This window comes from Vulpes lagopus, chromosome 5, assembly GCF_018345385.1.
Source record: "Vulpes lagopus strain Blue_001 chromosome 5, ASM1834538v1, whole genome shotgun sequence".
Taxonomy (NCBI): domain Eukaryota; kingdom Metazoa; phylum Chordata; class Mammalia; order Carnivora; family Canidae; genus Vulpes; species Vulpes lagopus.
Window position 1 is genome coordinate 40,412,258 of NC_054828.1, and position 20,291 is coordinate 40,432,548.

The 20,291-nt window shown below is 34.7% G+C and overlaps 2 protein-coding genes across 4 annotated transcripts in view; one reads left to right on the plus strand and one right to left on the minus strand.

The window, feature by feature from the left end:
- The window catches only part of CFAP36 (cilia and flagella associated protein 36), a 29,558-nt gene extending 25,715 nt beyond the window's left edge, over positions 1 to 3,843 (plus strand). The window contains exons 8-10 of the mRNA XM_041756873.1: positions 2,731 to 2,870; positions 3,006 to 3,155; positions 3,679 to 3,843. Of these exons, the coding sequence (XP_041612807.1) occupies positions 2,731 to 2,870; positions 3,006 to 3,155; positions 3,679 to 3,780 (392 nt within the window). The 3' untranslated portion in view covers positions 3,781 to 3,843. The remainder of the gene's footprint in view (positions 1 to 2,730; positions 2,871 to 3,005; positions 3,156 to 3,678) is intronic.
- A 1,139-nt stretch (positions 3,844 to 4,982) lies between these two features.
- The window catches only part of PPP4R3B (protein phosphatase 4 regulatory subunit 3B), a 62,964-nt gene continuing 47,655 nt past the window's right edge, over positions 4,983 to 20,291 (minus strand). Inside the window, exons 12-16 of one of the 3 annotated variants that reach the window (XM_041756870.1) lie at positions 19,382 to 19,551; positions 16,825 to 16,964; positions 16,242 to 16,405; positions 13,940 to 14,142; positions 4,983 to 7,566 (exon numbers count right to left, since the gene is read on the minus strand). In XM_041756870.1, the coding sequence (XP_041612804.1) occupies positions 7,471 to 7,566; positions 13,940 to 14,142; positions 16,242 to 16,405; positions 16,825 to 16,964; positions 19,382 to 19,551 (773 nt within the window). In that variant the 3' untranslated portion in view covers positions 4,983 to 7,470. Of the gene's footprint in view, positions 7,567 to 13,939; positions 14,145 to 16,241; positions 16,427 to 16,824; positions 16,965 to 19,381; positions 19,552 to 20,291 lie in introns of those variants that run through there. The other 2 variants (XM_041756868.1, XM_041756871.1) reach the window with 2 other exon arrangements.

The following is a 20,291-nucleotide window of genomic DNA, read 5'->3' on the forward strand; positions in this document are numbered from 1 at the left end:
GAGGGTGTAGTCCCCAGATTTCTAAGTGAAGCCTGGTACCAGAGCAGTGAGTAAAATTCCACCAGCCTTTGTGCCATGGCTGCAGCATCCAAGATATGTTCACATTGCATTTGTGTTCTCTTCCTTGATCACAATTATATAGTATTTGTGAGAAGCTGAACTTAGAAAGGTAATATCGAGTTATTTTCCTAGTGAATTAAAGCATAACTAGGAAACAAGAATTAGCCAGTTTATTGAGACGTTTAGTCAGGAAATATTGAAACTAAAAGTGATGGGAATCCTTGTGGAAAATGTTAATGGGTGAATTTGTTCAAGAAATGGCAAATCCATTTTCAATATATTCTGATTTTCTCTATAAGAAAACAAGAAATTCTGAAACAAATTGAGTCACGATCATGAATTCAGTTCATTTTCTCATGTATTTCTTTGGCTTTAAATAAATGTCCTTTTCTTTAAAAAAAAAAAAAGTCACACAACTGAGATAGAAATTATGATCCTTATTTTTCTGTTGTCTTATTTTTGTTTTAGAAGAAATTTAAGGAAGTTGAGTGACTTGTCCAAAACCACTGAGCTGTTAAGTGGTAAAACTCTAACCTACTTTGGTCTTCTGCCTCCAAATCTTGTGTTCTTTTACACTTTAGTATATAAGAACTTTTATAATTGAGATAAGATGGGTTTGATATTTACCCATTTATTTTAAGGAACTATACTCTTAGTTAATAAAACAATGGGGCATATGAAACAGAAGCAGGTTTATGAAATTACCTTTCTTCTTTCTTCCTAGCAAATTTAACCATTTTTCTTTTCTCATAATCAGATTCTAGGTAGAATAACTTCATTTGAATTATGTTTGCGAAAGCACCTGCTTTAGATTTGTCTGAGCTCTTTTTAAATTTCCTGGCCCAAGTTTAACTTTCTGTTTATGCAGACCTAAGTCCACACTGTTTCAGTCTTGTGTCTCACATAATTGGAATACATCTGCTTTGTCTAGTTCCTTATCTATTAAGAGAAGTTATAGAAAACTTAATCTCAAACCACATATAACTCAAGTATGGACTTATGTGGCTCTGAATAAATGGCAGATAATTTCTAAAGTAATGACTTTAGTTTCCAAAAACTATTTTTAAAAATGAGTATATCTGATATTCCTGAAAATCATTTCATGCAGTGATGGAAGTCCATTTTGAAAACCTAATTTGGGGAAGAATTAAAAAAAGAGTTAATTTCATTTTTTCATGTGTTTCCTTGGTTCCTGCTAGAAATGGATGGCATCTGTTCTCAGATTGATGCAAAGAGTTGCCAGAGATAAGATGATCTTTCTTTAAGCTTCCTAGTTTTCTGATTGTCTATTCCTAGAAATCAGAGAAGCTAAGTATTTTGGTTTCAAGTACTTTCCTAGGTCTGAGTTAGAATATACAAGCTGTTCATAACTAACAAACTCAAGGCAAGAATTATCCAGAACAAGTACATGAATTGAATATAAATGCTTATGTGCCTGGGATCTCCCTCCTCAGAAATGAAACAAATTACCCCTTCTTCACTGTGTGCTTCCATATCTGAGGGTTAAGCCTTTGTGTAAAGTCACCATCAGCAAGAGTGGCATGTTGAACAAGAGTTCAACATTGGTTCGCAATGACCAACTTGCTTGAGCATCTTTATTTCTAAGTTAATTCTGTAACTCCCTGTCTTGTTGGTTGGAGGTTAGCTCCAGCCTCATCTCTTATGGAGACTCTCCTTACTGTCCAAGAGGCTTAAGGGCTGTTCTTCCAAACTCCCTAGCACTGCCATCAGTCCACTCACCCCATGCTAAAGCAGTGGTCCTTGGCAAGTTTTTTGCTCATGCAGAATTTTATTTCCAAGTTTACTGTGCTGTCAAGATTTTTAAACATTTTGAGACATGTATATATATCATGTTCACCCATCCTTTGAGTTCTTGCTATCATTTTTATCTGAGTTTTTTTCTTGTCTCAATCTGCTTTCATAGTTCATGTCCTTACCCTGAAAATGTTTCAGATGAAATGTTTCATCTTAAAAAAAAAATCACTTTGTCTTATAAAAAAGGCTCAGAAAAGCATCTAGCATGTTTATCTGGTTTCTTAATCTTAGCACAGTCACCAAATCACTGGAAAATATTGAGTGCTTTGTTGTGTCTGCTTCTAAGTTCTACTTAACTTTAAAATCTTTACATTTTCTTACAGTATTGGTAGGTTTGTTAAAGTTATCTTCAGTATGAATTACAAACAAAAAGTTGATATTGGTATTATTATCTAGTACAATAATTGAAGCTTTAACTTCATTGTTCTGAAAACACAGGGTCACTTAGTTTCTTCTGTAAGCAAGTTTGGCAACGAGTTACATTGCTAGTAAGGGATTTTTGTGTACTGTTTATTTAGCGTATGTGGGAACCTTGTATTACATTCTATTGTGGTTCTAATCTTTAGACAAGTATTATACTTCTTGTAGCTGTAGTACCAAACAGCAGGAGCTTGGGATTTATTGAAATGTCCTTACTCATGAGTAAGAGTAGTTCAAGCTCCTTGAAGACAAGGACCATGTTTATTCTCACCCAGGGCTTGAAACAATCTAGGCACTGAATCAGTGTGTGTTGAGTAAAAGTGTGGGGGGCGGGTGGGGTGGGAGAAGAAAACACTAAGCATTTTGGTGAGCCTAGGCTGGTACTCAATATTTTTTTTATAACATTCTAATTGGTCTCTATCTAATTACTGCCAGAAGTTAAAATGCATTTTGCTAATCAGTCAGTACAACCTTTGGCAAGAAAGCCGGAAATGCTGTCTGAAACTTCCTCCTTCCCACAAAAAGGCCTGAAGATCCCTGGCCTAGAACATGCAAGCATTGAAGGACCAATAGCAGTAAGTAAAAAAATTACTTTTTAAGAACTATGAAGAGAATGACAAAGTAATAGGAACAATGTGAACAGCCATACACTTGGATTTTGTTAGTATCTTGGACTTGAATTTAAATAGTCCTTCTCTTTTTTGACCCAGAATTTATCAACACTTGGAACAGAAGAGCTCCGACAACGAGAGCGCTATCTCAAGCAGAAGAGAGATAAGTTGATGTCCATGAGAAAGGATATGAAGACTAAGCAGATACAAAACTCGGAGCAGAAAGGAAAGCCTGCTGGGGAGGTAGAGGTATGACTAGCTGTAGTGTGTAAAGCTTTGCAAATCTAGAGTTGGAATTGTCAAAATCAGATTGTGTGCAAGACAGCCTTGATAATGAATGTTGCTTGTAGATCCAGTCATATTAACCTCACTGCTGGTGTAGCACCTGTTCAGTTTTTGCTAGGCCATGAGATCATTGTGATATGATTTTGTGAGGTTGAAATGATAGCGGTTTCATTTACACTTCTTTCTTTACTTGCCCTGCTCTGGGTGCTTATGGGTCAGCAGCCTATTTTACCTAAGCCTTTTGCAATATTTTATCCACAAAGCAGCAACAGTACCCTCATCACCACCTCCAAGAGGCTTTCTTCCCTAAAAGGATTTTTGCAAAGAAGAGATTTAGGGAACCCAGTCCACATGTGGCTTTTTAAATTTTTATTTACTGAAAATGCTCTTTGAGGCAGTATGTTGGGAATTTTAGACAAATGAACCCATCTTATACTATAGCCAATTTTTTTTTCTTTTCTGTTGTTTTGTTTTGTTTTGTTTTAAGGAAATGACAGAGAAACCAGAAATGACAGCAGAGGAGAAGCAAACGTTACTAAAGAGGAGATTGCTTGCAGAGAAACTTAAAGAAGAAGTTATTAATAAGTAATTTTAAAAACAACTTAGCAAAACAGTTCAAATTTTCTTAAAAATAAATTATTTAATCCTTAAACCGAGCTTGTTAGTTTCAAATACTTGTGTTTATAAATGCAAATATAAGCTTATTATTACTACTTTATTAAATTTTGGAGGTAAAGGGTGGTGGAGAAGGCAGCTACTTGGGCTGAGAAGGGGTATAGAAAGCCGATAGTGCATTTATTCATTCAAACTTGGTTACCTATTTGTTCTCAGCACTGTGCCAAGGATGCAGTAGTCAACTAGGTCATCAGTTTCCCTGCCTTCATGGGGCTAGTGAGGAAGGCCCAAAGAGCAAAGTGTAAGAAGGGAAAAGTGCAGTAATATCAGGAGGGCTGGCCAAGCCTCCTGAGAAAGCAATGTTTAAGCTGATTGGAAAGCCAGTTGCTGGGAGCAATGGGAAGGAACACCAGGTCGTGGTGCAGGAAAGAATGAAGCAGCTAGTGAGGAATTGGCAGGAGGGTGAGTGTATGTAGAATGAGGGGGAAGGCTGGCATATGGAATTAGAGATAGGTGGGGTATTGATTTAAGGGCCTTGTAGGAAATGTGAAGATTTCAAATTTTATAATGGTAATGGGAAGTCACTGAAAAGTTTGAAAGCAGGGAAGTCATCATCACAATGTTCAGTTAAAAAAAAAAATGTGTGGCTGCTGTACGGAAACTGGGGGAGTTCGAGTCGTGAGGGTACCAACTGTAAGGAAATCCAATTAAAAGACTAATCTCGTGCAGGAGCAAACAGGACTTGGAAAATGGATGTCAAAAATACTCAGGTACTCTTTTGAGAAAACCTACCATTAAAAAAGGTAAAGGGAATAATCGACTGAGCCTTCAGAGGGAAATGAAGCTGCGGGTGTCGGTCATTTTTATGCGAAGTGGTCCTGGATGGTTTTCTGTGGTAGTTGGCTTGAGAGTCAGAATAGTAGGATAAACCCTTCTTTCAGAAAACTTCCTGTGTCATCCAACAAACACTCCCATTTCTAGTTACAGATTGCTCCTTCAGTTTAATTTATAGTTCCATTTTATCTCTTTAAATCTACAGTTATAAACTTTTAAAAAGGGAAACCAAAGTTTATTTAGCTCCAGTCTTCAACCTGCAGAGAAAAACCAGCATTACATTTGTTAGATTTTCATCACTTAGATGGACAAGAGGAAGAACTAGTGATTAAAACACAGAAATCTGTTTCACGTAACTTTTTATTAAAAATAGTTTTTATACTGGATACATGTTTACAGATATAATTTTAAGAGAACCTCAGGCATACAAATGTGGGCTCTGGCTTGCTTCACCGAGTGAAGATAAAGATATAAAAATCCTGATCTGCCTGAGGATAGTCATTAAGACAGCAGCTAACATGTGGAAACTTTAATAGTTATTCTTTCAAGGGATATTTTAAGCCCTGTTTTCATATCATTGTGGGTGAGCATATGTACCATGAAAACGGTTATCCTGTAAGTCAACAAAACATTCACATTTTTTGCAAGAAGAAAGGTTATTAAGATGATGATTTAAATGTTTGACTCATGGCAATTCTTTAGAAACGAAAATTAAACTCTTCATGAAGTATAAACATATTACTTCTTACTGGAACTTTAAAATTACTTAATCAGGAAGAGTCAAGAGTCAATAGGGAAATGCTTTAGGCCTGGGCTTCTTAGATGACAAGAGGAAATTTATTAAGAGCTAAGAAGAATGAAAGGGGCTTTATAGAACTTGCTTAAAAAAAAATGTATTCAGATGGCAACTTTACTGATCTTAAATTATCCTGAGTCCCTTGCCTTATAAAGTGGAAGGTCTTTATCATTATATGTACCTTTAATAAAAGAGATGAGACTAGCCCCATTGCTGTGATGTTTTGGTGCTGGGACTTCATTTGCCCAAGGCATACCTTCTGTAAGTAGAATCAGTGATACTTAAAGTGCAGTCAACCGCGGTTTGTTTAGAATTTTTTCAGATTGGTGTAGGACTAAGTGGTTTATAATAAATATCTATGGATAATTTATTGGCTTTTAAAAGATATTATAAAATGGACATATCTCAAAATGGAATTAACTTATATTTACAATAAACCAAACAAAAGCAACAATCATAGAATTACAGGGTCACATTTTAATTCCTGAATTTTACAGTTCAGCATTAATATCACCACATGTATACAAATGGTGTAAAACAAGTACAGTGGTATTTTTAATACAAAATAAACATCTGTTTTATGGAAAAACTATACTTCATATCTACACAGACAGCCCATCTTTTCCAAACAATAGCCAAAATTAAAATTAACTACAAAATCTCCAAAACAGGGGAAACTGCTTCAGGTTAAGCTATTCCAGGAAAAATGGACCCATAACACATTACAAGGGTGATCTGAAGATTGTAGCCAGAATTACTGTTTTTAGTTTTTTTCCCAATGCATTAAGTTGTTGTTTGGGGGACGTATTTCCTCACTTCAGCATGATCTCAGATCATAGATGAGCAAACTAACATTAAAATATTTACAGGTAACTTGCTGTTCTAAAAATAAAACCTCTTTAACTGTTTGCCTCAACTTATTTTAAATTCATTTACGTACATGGAATGTGCTTTTACTCTTTTAAAAAAGCAGCTTTCATATTACACCCTTGTTTGTTTTATGGAAAACTTCATGTGCTGCATACTGACTTTGATACTGAAGTAATAACTTCTTGGATCCAAATGGCCTCTAGATATTAAATGCCACTTAATTCAGCACTAGTCTTTGTATGTGAGTCTTTATATATTATACTTTAAAACTTACTCGCAGCTCTGGAGAGAGACAACTTTATGAACAAAGCAGAAAGTGACTTCAAATTATCTTGCACAAAAGATTGTATGTACTACGGGGAGACATTTGGAAACATTCTGTTCAATCCACTCCCAAGTTTCTGGAGAAAAGTCATTATGAAATACTACTGTACTGATTCTTGGCATCAGTTATCTCTAAAAGTGCTGTAAAGTTCTATTAAGAAGAACTGTCCATTTTGAATCCAGTTTGTTTTCATCAAAATACATACTGAAAATTCCTGGTGTAGAAAACTCAACATGTACTGTAACACAGAGTGTACTTCCTTCCAACTACCTATAAGGCTGAATTTCTGTTAAATCTTCAAAAAAAATGGTCCCAACAGCATAACTTCACTTTTATGATAGTTGAATTTGGTTTCATAAAAATTTTTTTAAAAAGAGGCAACTGATTAAAAGAACAACATGGCCAGCACCATTATACAAGTAATGTTATTGGGTTTGTAACTAAAGTTTTGTAATTGTTTCTAGATCGGATACCCCCTGGAGCAACCCTGCATTTAATATTATTTTATCAACCATGTCCCTCCCCCAAGCCATCCCCAAACCTGAGAGTTTCCTCACTGAGAAGCTATCTCCCAGGTTCTGGTTACTAACCTTATTTTATTTTATTTTTTTTTGACAGCCTGAAAGGCAAAACCCTTAATTACTAGCAAGCAATCAAGTTCCTGGGAAGCCTGGTTTTTTACAGAACTAAACTCTCCTAGCTGATATACTGAGTATTTTTTGCTACTCCTCATATATTTATAAGTTCAAGTGAGAAAGCTTTCTGATTCAGATTTTCAGCTCATCGAACAGTTGCAGCATTTTAGTAAGACCACACGTTGAGGGTCCCCACTAAGTATTTTATGAGCCAAGACGAGGTCTTTTCCTGGGAGATGTTTCTTCTTCTTCATCTTCCTCTTCATCATCTGGATAATCCACTAAACCAACCAAACTTCCCTATTGAAGAATAAAAAAAATTCTTAACATATGTAACTTAAGGGGAAAAAAACTTACTTAGTATAATCACTTTTAAAGACATCACAAATAACTTTTCTAAACTATTTAATCATATATATCTCAAACAGATATATTTGAATTTGATAAAGGAACAGCTTGAAAATTACGAACACCTGGTACATTGGTGGCACTCTAGGTTACCCCCAACTTTTCTATTTAGCTCTTAGATTTTTAACAACACCTCCCAATTCAGCGAACTTTCACTGTGGAAACATGTATCTCTGCATAGCAGGACTCACAAATCATCATGACACTGGGAGCTAAGATTGTGAAAATGGACTCATTCATTTCTCTACGTTTAAACAGGAGTGAGTAGTCAGCCAGTGACAGGAAGCCCACCTTTTGTCTCTGTACTTCAGGTGTGTATTTCATCACTCAGTGCATACCACTGTTTTCATAATGCTTTTGATGATAAACACATGACATGATTCCTAAAACTAATAACTAAAAAATTTAGAGCTACCTCTCTGTAACCAAAAGGAAAGTAATGAGGTAATTCAGATGTTTGGACCCCTAAAATTCCTATTAAAGCTCTGGACACTACCCAGGAAATTAAATGTCCTCAGGTTTGCACTCATTTAGAATCCATCCCATCAAGTTTATACATATGTCCCACAGGTTACAAGGGCTACTGTAAACAATGAATTTAGTTCAAACCCTTTAGACAAAGTAATAAACAAATACAACCGAAATAACTCATATTTCAAAGCTAAGTAGCTTCATATTTAAAGAACTCAGACATCTAGCCATAACACTTTGCCAAGATATAACTGAACCACTGTAATATTAGTCAACAAAGGCCAACGAGCAGCTAGAAACCATTATCAGAAAGTCTGGGAGTTAAACTTATTTATACCATATTTACATATGTGAGAATCCTGCTTTCTCAAGTCTTAAGTTTGATAAGAGGCAGTATTGTCTCAATTGATAAGAATATATTGATTGTGGTCTGCCTGACTTCAAATTCCAACGCCACACTTTAGATGCAGGACTATGGGCTACTGATTTAGAATCTCTATGCCACATTTTCCTTATCTGCAAAATTGGTATAATAATAGTAGTCAGACCTCACTGAACTACTTTGAAAATTAAACTGAAAATAAAACTTAAAAAGCATTTGGCACAGTGCTTGGTATGTAGATAGAGTGTTCAATAATTGCTACTAGCTACTATTACTAAAATCATTCTTTTTCATTGGTTTTCTAAGCCAAACAAGTTAGATGAGAGAAGATAGAAGATGTAATTACTTTCTAAAAGGGCACAATCTAATATTCACAAAGATAACAAGTTATAAAGGAATGTTTTGATCGTGTTTAGGATTATAGATTACATATCACAATGTACAAACATTTGTTAAAATTAATAAATATATCTGAAACACTCAGCTACACAATTTAATTTCATCTCTATTATCCATCTATATCATAAACAAACTCCTATACGTTAAAACAATCATTTTTATTGAAAATAGCAATATAAAACATGAAATATTAGAAGGTCTATAATCCAGAGATACATCTTTTAAAGAATTTGACAGACTCCAGACTTAATATAAAAACATAAACATACTTGTTTTAAAATAACTATCAGATTGCAATTGTACCACTTATGCCAAATACCCTTGAGAAAAGTTTCCAATATGAAAGAAGGGATGAAAACAAATAACATTACCTATGAAGAAACAATGACAGTTTTTCTGAACCAAATAAACCAATGAATTAACAAATTATAAGTTAGGAAACTATTATCATGATTCATCATGTTTAAAAATTTAAGGAGAGAATTCAAAAATTATCTTCTACTCAAAATATATAGATCTTCCATAAACATGATTAATAAAAATTTTAAAAATCATCAGCAAAAGTAGTTATTTTATATCTCCTAATTATTATAGCTTTAATTTCTTTATCTCACCTAACTGCATTGGCAAGTACCCCTGAACAATGGTTACAGTGGTGTCCTATCTTGTTCCCAACTTTGGTGGGACTACCTCTAATATGTCCTAAAGTATTAAGTAAGCTTTTGGTATCAGCCATATATATATACCATGTTAAGAACTCTCGATGTATTTCCATTTTACTGAGTAAATGTGATAACTAATCAAAACTAAAAGCATATTCTATACAGAAATAAACATGTATATAAAATATTTTGTGGAGAAAGTCACATACAATTGTTTTAGCTGCAAAAAGCTGGAAACAACGTTAAAATGCATCAAGAGTAAGTTATAAATTAAAGTATATCATACTCTGGAATTCTATGGAGAGAGTTCTCTTATGTCCTAACATGGAAAGTTCACCCAGGTTAAGTTTGTTAAGAGAAAACGCAAGATGCAGTATTCTCTTCTGTTAATCTGTGGCAAAAGAACTGTTGGTTTTAGGACCCACTAATCGTTTCTGATTCTGATTTTTAAAATATTTTTCTTTCTTTGGGGGGGGGGTAAGTAGTCGTCTTCAAGGAAAATGTGCATGTTTTACAGCTCTACAAGTTAAAAAAAAAAAAAAAAATCTTTGTAATTTCATTAGTAGCTAATGTCTTACCAGCCTTGAGAACTATCAAGTTTTCAAAGAATGCAATTTTTAAAAGCATAGTAGAACTTTATTAGAATGCCTTACAAAGGAAAATGGACAGGTTCACACTTCATCTCTTTAATTTTAAGAACCAATCAATTCAATTGTGGTAATCAAAAGATAGTGAACTTCAAACTTTTGTCATAATCTAGTGTGATGAGCCATTTATTTTCCAAGAACAATCACTGTTCTCTCCTTCTCCCCCCAAAAGGTGTAGAACAAATATATTCAGCAATCTGCTATTAGTGTCAAAAAGAGTGAAAAATTTGTGTTAGTACTTGATTTTGCTCAATCATAAGTAAAAAATTATCTGGAAGGATAATGAAATAAGAACTCTAAGAAATATGGGGATCCCTGGGTGGCTCAGCGGTTAAGCGCCTGCCTTCCGCCCAGGCCGTATCCTGGAGTCCCGGGATCGACCCATGTCAGGCTCCCTGCATGGAGCCTGCTTTTCCCTGTGCCTGTGTCTCTGCCTCTCTCTCTCCACCCTGTCCCATGTCTCTCATGAATAAATAAATAAAATCTTAAAAAAAAAAAAACTCTAAGAAATAACCCAGGAGATAGAATAAGATTTAAAAAATAATATTAGAAAAATTATGACAATTGTAAAATCAATACAGAAGACCCAACATTCTAATAGTAAGTTACAGTGAAATAGCATAAAATGCTTCTCAACTGAAGGTCACGACTATTTAGCTACTTTCAAGAAGAAAATAAAAAATGACATGCAAACGATCAGAAAGAATGTCTCTGGATTTCTTGGCAGCAATAACTTCAAATTTTTAGAAGAAAATTATTTCCAATTTGGTTCTATATTCAGTTAAATTGTCAGGTAGGACAGAATCAATACATTTTCATACATGCAGGGGCTAAAATTTTATCTCTAATGGGATTTTCTCAGAAAACAATTATTACAGGATTTGCTCCACCAAAAGGAGAGGGAAAATCTAGAAGAGAACAGAGACATAAGGCCCAGGAAACAATACAAGAAAGAGAGAGGCAAAAGAAGTATTAGGATAATGGCCTAGGCAAGCCTTAAGACAAGAGCTAGATCAAAGTCTAGAGAGCAAGCGATCTAGGCCAGAACCAGACAGGAGACTTCCAGAGAATATAGAAACTAACCTGAAAGATACTAAAAGAATTAGTGACAGACACCTAACTATTGCAACAAATGAAAAAAAAATGATGGTAATTATTTATTCAAAGAGAAAAGTTACCAAGAAAAATACAGTACAGAAAAAAAGACCAGGAAAAAAAAAAGACCAGGAAAAAAATTCATGAGTAAAGAATATTTACACTGTCATTATAGCTATAAAATTATCAAATATTATTTTAACCAAAATTTTTGATATAAGGGAGAAATAAGAGAGAGGATGTGCTAAGGAGTGTTCACATGCTAAACTCTTTACCATATCAAGAATTTAACAAATTAGGTTTAAACTTGATAAAACAATATGAATTATTAACAGATTATTTAGAAATAGAAGAAACAGGTACAAGAAGAGTTCTAGAGCAATCTCTGGAGAGGAAAAAGAGGACTGATTTTTCTCAACATTTTAACACTATTTTGATTTTTCAAAGTAAGTGCATGTATCACTCGGATTAAAAAAAGCAAAGCATGGCACCTGGGTGGCTCAGCTGGTTTAGTGTCTGCCTTCAGCTCAGGTCATGATCCTGGGTCCTGGGATCCAGTTCTCCAGTCCCATGTGGGCTCCCTGCTCAGCGGGGAGCCTGCTTCTCCCTCTCCTCCCTGCTTGTGCTCTATCTCTCTCAGTATCTCTGTCTTTCTCTCTCAAATAAATTCTTTTTTTTTTTTTTTAAGATTTTATTTATTTATTCATAAAGACACTGAGAGAAGGCAGAGACATTGGCAGAGGGAGAAGCAGGCTCCTCACATGGAGGCCAACGTGAGACTCGATCCCGAAACTCCGGGGATCATGCCCTGAGCTGAAGGCAGATGCTCAACTGCTGAGCCACTCGGGCATCCCTCTCAAATAAATTCTTAAAAAACAAAGAAAGAAAAGCTAGTATATATATTGAGAAGGTGCAAGTAGTGTTCTAAGCTTTTTACATTTATTGAATAATTTAATATTTTTAAAGCCTATTGAGTTGGTGCTATTTTATCCTTGTTTAAAATGAAGAAATATTAAGCTCCTGAGATATTTAATAACTTATTCAAGGTCATATAGCCTAGAAAAAGGCAGAACCAAGATTTACCTGAAAAATTTAACTTCACAGCAAATATTAATATAGTGCCACAAATATTACACCAAACTATCCTATCAAGAAGTGAAATTTAATTTTAAAATTTCTAGTTAAAAAATATAAAATGTTTTGGGCAGCCTGGGTGGCTCAGTGGCTTAGCGCTGCCTTCAGCCCAGGGTGTGATCCTGGAGACTTGGGATCGTAGTCCCGCTTAGGGCTCCCAGGATGGAGCCTGCTTCTCCCTCTGTCTGTGTCTCTGCCTCTCTATTTCTCATGAATAAATAAATAAAATCTTTTAAAAAATAAAATGTTTCAAAAGCAGTAGCATCTCACTGAAAATGCTACTCCTGTGATCTTTAGTCAAGCACCTACCACAATACAATACTGAATAAAGACTACATTTTTGTAAAATAAACTCAAATTGTATTTTGTATTCAAACCTAGAAGCATCTCTTCAGATTAGGTTTTCTACTACTATGGCATTTCCATCCTCTTGTCCTCCTACCCTTATGTTAACAGTTGTCTTATATTTATGCCTTTTTAAGCCACTCTTTTTTGGAGATGAGGATGGTTACATACCATAACAATTTAAATGAATGAAAAATGTTTCATATAAAATTTAAACTTGTTTATATAAAAAAAAGTAACCAATGGGAAATACATTTGCTATGCAAATGACAAAAACGGCTAATATCCTTATAAAGATTCATTCATATTAAGCAGCATGTAATCCAATTTTTAAAAGGCAAGACTATGAAAAGACAACTTGCAGAAGAGCAAATTCAAAAGACTAATAATATTCAAACTTGCTACTAACAAAGGACACACAATTGGGGATGAAATCTATACTGTTTCTGCTACCTAATGGGCTAAGATTAAAAAAGAATTGTAGTAACACTGGCAAAGCTGCAATGAGCCAAGCACTCATACAATGCTTATGGTAATGTAAACTGGTAGAAACTTCTAGAGGTATATGACAATATGTAAACATTCTTCTACTCATTGATTCAAGAAAATAAAATGCAACACACCAGTAGTCTCATCAATGAAAGAAACGTCAGAATCAACTTATGTGCTCCAAAATATTACTAGGTGGGTTGCTTACAAGTGTTATGATATGCCTAAATAAAATGAAATTCTGTAGTCATCAACAGTGTTTTGAAAGAAAAATTCTTTTAACAAAAAGAAAAAAATGTAGAAAAATTCTTTTAACAAATAAATAAAAGCAGGACACAAAACTATGTTTCTAGAAAAACCTCACTGCATGTCAGGTAAACCCATATACCTAAAGAAATCAACCAAATGTTTAGCAGTCACTATTCTGTGATGACAATGTGTACAGCTTTTCTTCTTTGAAATTTATTTTGTATTTAAATTCAACAGCCAACATGTAAGTACATCATTAGTTTCAGATGTGGTGTTCAGTAATTTATCAATTGCATATAAATTAATTTTTTAATTCAAATTTTCTTCAGTAAATATGAAACAGTTTTAAAGATGGAAAAAACAAAGTTTGTGTATAGAATAATTTCACATACCTTGGTGGCTGTTACTGATGTAGCCAAGTTTGTAGTTTTGGAGGAGGATCCATTAGAACTTGTTGGTGGTGTCTGAGCCACTACAGACTTACTGTTTGTACTATTTGTTCCATTAGCAGTACTGGCAGAGTGGGAGAATGTAAATTTGAAGCCACTAGATGATGTCCTTTTAGGAAGGTTTTCCTTGTCTTCACTTTCTTTTGCTAAAGCGAAAGTAAAATTTTTAATCTTTTTCAGTAAATATTCCTAAATAAGCAAAGCATCTGAAAAGAACAATAGCTTAAAAACTTATAAAACATTGCCTTTGTTTTGTAAGAGCCATGGAGCATGATGTGTACAGTAATTAGTCTTTAATCTTAGAAATCTCAGGATTTGAAAGGACCTTAAGAATCATATACCAAAAAAAAAAAAAAAAAAAAAAAAAAAAAAAAAAAAAAAGAATCATATACCAGAATTAGCCATCCTACGCTAGAATTCTACAGTGTTGTATCTAGGACACAACAAGGATTCATTACCTGTTTGACTCTGCCTTTCATTGTTTCTTTGCACCTTCTCTTCACTGCACTGACCCTATACTTCTAAAATCCGTAAATCCATGTGAAAAACCTGTTAACCCCTCCCACAAGTCAGTATTTCAAATGCCTAAAGACAATGATATGATCATGTCTATCAGTCTCTTATTTCCTGAATATTCCAGATTCCTTTAACTGTCTCTCTTATGACTTAGGCGTCTACTATCCTTTCACTCCTGGTTGCTCCTTTTTTTGTATGATTCTAAAGTGGATTCAAAGCTTCAAGTATGGCCTTGCTGCCCCTTTCTATGGTAGTCAGGGCAGTGCCTATAATGAATAAAGGTAGAAGAATTAAGCTACCAAGTTACTTATACCTTAGGACATCTTCACACCATGCTGAGGTCAATAGAATTTCAGACATTAAGAAGCGAGTACATAATGAATGAGGCTGGGAATAACAGTTGCAGGAAAAATGTAGTAAGTAGGAAAAATGCTTTTGCCTCTCAAAATGTAAATTTGTAGTAAACATTTTTATGATGTAGGACAGTACTCAAATAATGGTGATTTTTTAAGCTACAGAGTTAAAGTGATTAATTCTTTTAAAAGGTAGGATTTCAGGTTTTTTAAGATTTAATTATTCATGAGAAACACCGGGGGGGGGGGGGGGGGGGCAGAAACACAGGCAGAGAGAGAAGCAGGCTCCCTGCAGGGAGCCTGACATAGGACTTGATCCTGGGTCTCCAGGATCACGCCCTGGGCTGAAGTCGGTGCTAAACCACTGAGCCACCCGGGCTGCCCAGATCTGTTTTATAGACAAGTGCAACACATTTGAAAGATGGGAAATTCTACTTCTCTTGATAGTCTATCTTTATGAAATTTTTATAATGATTTAAAAACCTCAAATAGCAAAGTTACTTCTTTGAGCTTAGTTTCCTCAGTTATAAAAGGCAGAGCACTCTGGAAAGTTTCTATGGATCTATATGGTCTCTATTATTACTGGAGATTTCAGTACAGAAATAAATCAAGATTGTTTATAGAAAGCAATGTATAAGTAGACAATGTAATTCTAAACAGCAAATGAAGGGGCACTTGGGTGGCTCAGTCGTTGAGTGTCTGACTCTGGTTCAGGTCGTGGATCCCAGAGTCCTGGAATCGAGTCCTGTTATCAGGCTCCCCACAGGAAGCCTGCTTCTTCCTCTGCCTAGGTCTTTGCCTCTCTGTCTCTTATGAATAAATTTTAAAAATCTTTAAAAATAAATAGCAAATAAGCGTCACAAAATGGCAAGTTTCAAGAAAAACAGTTTACACATGAAAATAACTCCCAGATTTAGAAAAAGATGTGGATATTTTAAAAGGTTGATTCATTATAAAATTCATTTTCATGCTATATACTATGACCAGACTTTCACAAGCAACTGATAATTTCTGTACTTAAGTGATAAATTATTTAAAAATTCAAAATTCTATATTTATTTATTTATTTATTTATTTATTTATTTATTTATTTATTTATTTATTTTACTTATTTACTTACTTACTTACTTACTTACTTACTTATTTATTTATTTATTTATTTATTTATTTATTTATTTATTTATTTATTTATTTATTTATGATAGTCACAGAGAGAGAGAGAGAGGCAGAGACACAGGCGGAAGGAGAAGCAGGCTCCATGCACCGGGAGCCCGATGTGGGATTCGATCCGGGTCTCCAGGATCGCGCCCTGGGCCAAAGGCAGGCGCCAAACCGCTGCGCCACCCAGGGATCCCAAAAATTCAAAATTTTAATACCTTTTTTTGTCTCCATAAATTTTTCATAAGTATCTGGAAAATCATCTTCTGGCTTAGATTTTTCTACTGGTGCCACAACTGCTTTTCCTTCCTCCTCTTCATCTTCATTAAACCACATTTCTTCATCCTCTTCCAAGGCTTTTGCATCTCTGCGAAATCTGTTACTACGTAATATAGATGGTACACTGTAAGAAACATATCACAAACACTGAGTAATGATTTAAAGTTTGTGACCACATTAAATTTGAGAATAAATATATAGAACACTAAGAGGAGCTAAAGTAATTTTAACTTCATATAATTTACATCATTACCTCAATTGTGATACAAGATATAACCAGAGAACACTCCAAAATATTTAAGGATATTGCAAATTAAAAATTTATCTTGAGTTATTATACAGAGCAGTCATTTTTCATATAAAAGATTCTGGGTGGGGAGAATATCCTACCCTTCTACGCAATCCCGTACTATCTAATGACAGAAAGAATACTCCTGGATAAATTTCACATGTCAGATCCAAACAGAAGATGCTTTCAGATGTAATTTTATAGACTATAAATGCAATATATTTAAACAGTACCTGTTCAGTTTTTGATTTTGTCTGTCTTTTTCTTGCTCATATTTAGTCTTCAATCCTTTGAATGTCTGAACATATTCAATTGATTCAAGTGCTTTATAAAAGTTTTCAACTATATGTGCAGTAAGAGACTTGATATCTTCCTGTATAAGGACAAAATTTACAATTCAAATATAAGTCAATGACTGTTAGGAGAAAAACTTTTTTATAGTTCCAAAGCTGATCAAAAAAGGTTTTTCAAAATCACATCACAAAAATAAATGTCCTAGTTTCTGTACACATGAGCCAGGCCTCCAGAGAAAAATTGGAATAAAAAAGAAGCCCTTTTGGGGGACTATAAAACATTTGAAAGTAAACAGATTTATTTTACATCTTCTGTTTATTTTTTGCATTTACATAGCACTTTACAATTTAAAAAGCACTTTAATATATACTTTCACTTGATCCTCCTCTAAAAATTCTATGAAATGGGTTTTATTACCCCCAATTTACAGAAAAGGAAAATTGAAGATCTGAAAGGTTGGATGACCTGATGAAGAGCACACAACTAGTTCGAAGGCAGGTGCTGAAATTACATTTTCAATAAATTTTAGGTGCTACTTAATGGCTCCTTGCTTAACTGGTATCAAAATGGGAAAAGTAATGATGTTAAGAGAAAAAAAAATGGGATAAGCCCTACATAAATAATAAACATTGACTCCTCTGACTATATTACATATAAAGATCTGATAAACTATTAACTTGAATTCCACCTATTTCTGCAGTCTTCCAACGGTATAATTTTTGTGAAATAAACGGACAGTCATAACTTCTAAATTCTTTTAAATTCTAAATGAACCATTCCAAGTGCTGGGTGTGAAGTAGGATCAGTACTAATAATAACTAAAGTTGTGATTCAGAAATTTAGTATTAATAAGAAATATACATGTTAGTTCTTTAAAAAATACACCACAATCTGCTTCTTTTAAGGATTTTGTCTTTAGTTCCCCTGGAAATCTCAATTAAATAATATGCAAAGAAGAAACATTAGGAAGCCAGGTAAATGGCCGGTGCTATATACTGAACAAAAAGATGAATAAAGTTTTGGGGCACCTGGGTGGCTCAGGTTTAAGCACCTGACTCAGTTTTGGTTCAGGTCATGATCCTGGGGTCCTGGGATTGAGACCCATGTGGGGCTCCATGCTCAGCAGGGAGTCTGCATGAGATTCTCTCCCTCTGCCCCTCCCCTCACTTGCACTCTCTCTCTCAAATAAATACATACATCTTTAAAAAGATGAGTTAAGTTTTGGGATTCAATGTACATTTTATCAACCACCCAAAATAATTTTCTGAAAAACAAATTCAATCATAGGAATAGGGACGGGGTTGTGAACTCTACAACTAATTCATTTTATCAGTACTACCTCACCAAAAATTTTAAGGAAAAAATCATACAAGTCACTCTCTGGTTCATTAAAACAGTGCACTGTGAACCAGGGTTCAGATACTTAGTAAGCTGGTTTACTATGTTCTTTCTTTTCTAAGGGTAAAGTCTTTTCTTTTTTTAAATTTTTTTTATTTTTAATGATTTTATTTTATTTATTCATGAGAGAGAGAGAGAGAGAGAGAGAGGCAGAGACACAGGCAGAGGGAGAAGCAGGCTCCTCATAGGGAACCTGATGTGGGACTTGATCCTTGATCCTGGGTTTCCAGGATCACACCCTGGGCCGAAGGCAGACACTCAACCACTGAACCACCCAGGTGTCCCAGGGTAAAGTCTTTTCTAAGGCTTCTACTCTCTTTATCCTTTTGAAAACCACACTCTTGGCAAATGACTACTATTAGAAAAGTAATCCAGTAGGCCAAATAATCTTTATGAGAACAGCATGTTATGAGCAGAAATCTGATTTCTAAGAGCCAAACCTAGAGAATGAATTTCTAGCTTTGACTTTCTTTTTACAAATTCTAACCAATTCTAACCATGTGGGGCATTGTCCATGGTGGAATGATTTCAGTATATGGGAGAGGGTAAAATTACTCTACTGGTTCTACAGTTACTTGTCTTATCCTTATTGTTCACATAGAGTTCTGTCCAGATCTTTTTATGACAGATGTTCAGTTGCTCAAAACTGAGCTGTGACCTATGTTCAAGCTCTGACTGTGCACTTATAACCAAACTGATGCTCTTGAATAAACAATTTGATCACTTCGAGTACGTGAAGCCCCTATCTATAAAATAAGGAGTGGTCCACCTAACTTCCTGGTCTCTTCAACTTAAAATTCCATGATAATAGCTACCTTTTATGCATCTTCTATCAAAGTTTACCAAAGTAATTATTTTCAACCTTTCTATTTATTGCTACCCCTACAATAGATTACAGAGATCTCATGAATGGCATGCTTGGCCAAATGTCCACATATGCCAAATATAATTCTGAAACACTTGGCCAATAAAAATGGAACTAGGAATAATATAGAATAAACATGGATTAAAACACTATGCTGAATTTCATAGTTTAAAATATTAACATTGCTAAACATATAATTTTATTTCACTAAGAATCCTTTAACATAAACTTACCACTCTTATAAATTCAAATAACTCAATAACAGCTGAATTCAACAGATTGTACCGAGTTCCATTATCCAGAAGAGCATTTATAACTGGCTCAAAAAGATTTCCCTTTGTGATGTAACGATTATAAAATTCATCTTTAAGGCCAATTATCCGCCTCATAAAACGAAGAGCACCTAATTAAAAATACAGGGAACAAGTTGATAATCTCATTAATAACAATTATTATACAGCCATTTTTACATAAAGCGATATATATATTCTTCTAAAATAAAAAGTAAAGCTGTGCACTAAAAATAATTGGGTTTTGAGGAAAAACAGAGTTAAGGAAAGACTACTCAAATATGTATAACTCATGTAGCTAGAGCTAGCAAAAAACCCAATACTTGGTAGGTAGCTCCATGGTTTAGAGATTTAAAAAACCCCACAGAAACCATCGAATGCCAATGCTGGCAGTACTCAGAGCAGTGCTGGTAGACATGCAGACGATGTAGTGATGGCAGCTCAGAATCAGTGCAGGGCTGTCTGTCATGAAGGTGGGCACAAGAGTGGTGCAACCTGCCCAAGACTGCCTCATCTCTCTGCAAGAGGGAGCTTTGGAGGTAGGTACTTCTTTTGATTTTCTGAAAATAAAGCCAAAGGGCTTGCTGCTGCCAGCTTAACAAGGAGAGCTGAAGGTCTTTTACTCTTCTGATGAAGGCTATAGTTTCATTCCCACTAATTCAGTTCTCTTTGCTTTGGAAAAATCATCTGTGAACTGACACTACCTATACATTATAATATATACATTTTAACCCTATATGTTTTAACCCTTGTTTACCAATTGCTTATGAGTTGTTTTGCCTTTGGTAAACATGTACTGTGGCAAGTCAGACTGTATTTGTAAAAGAACAATAGAGTAACAAGTAAGCAGTAT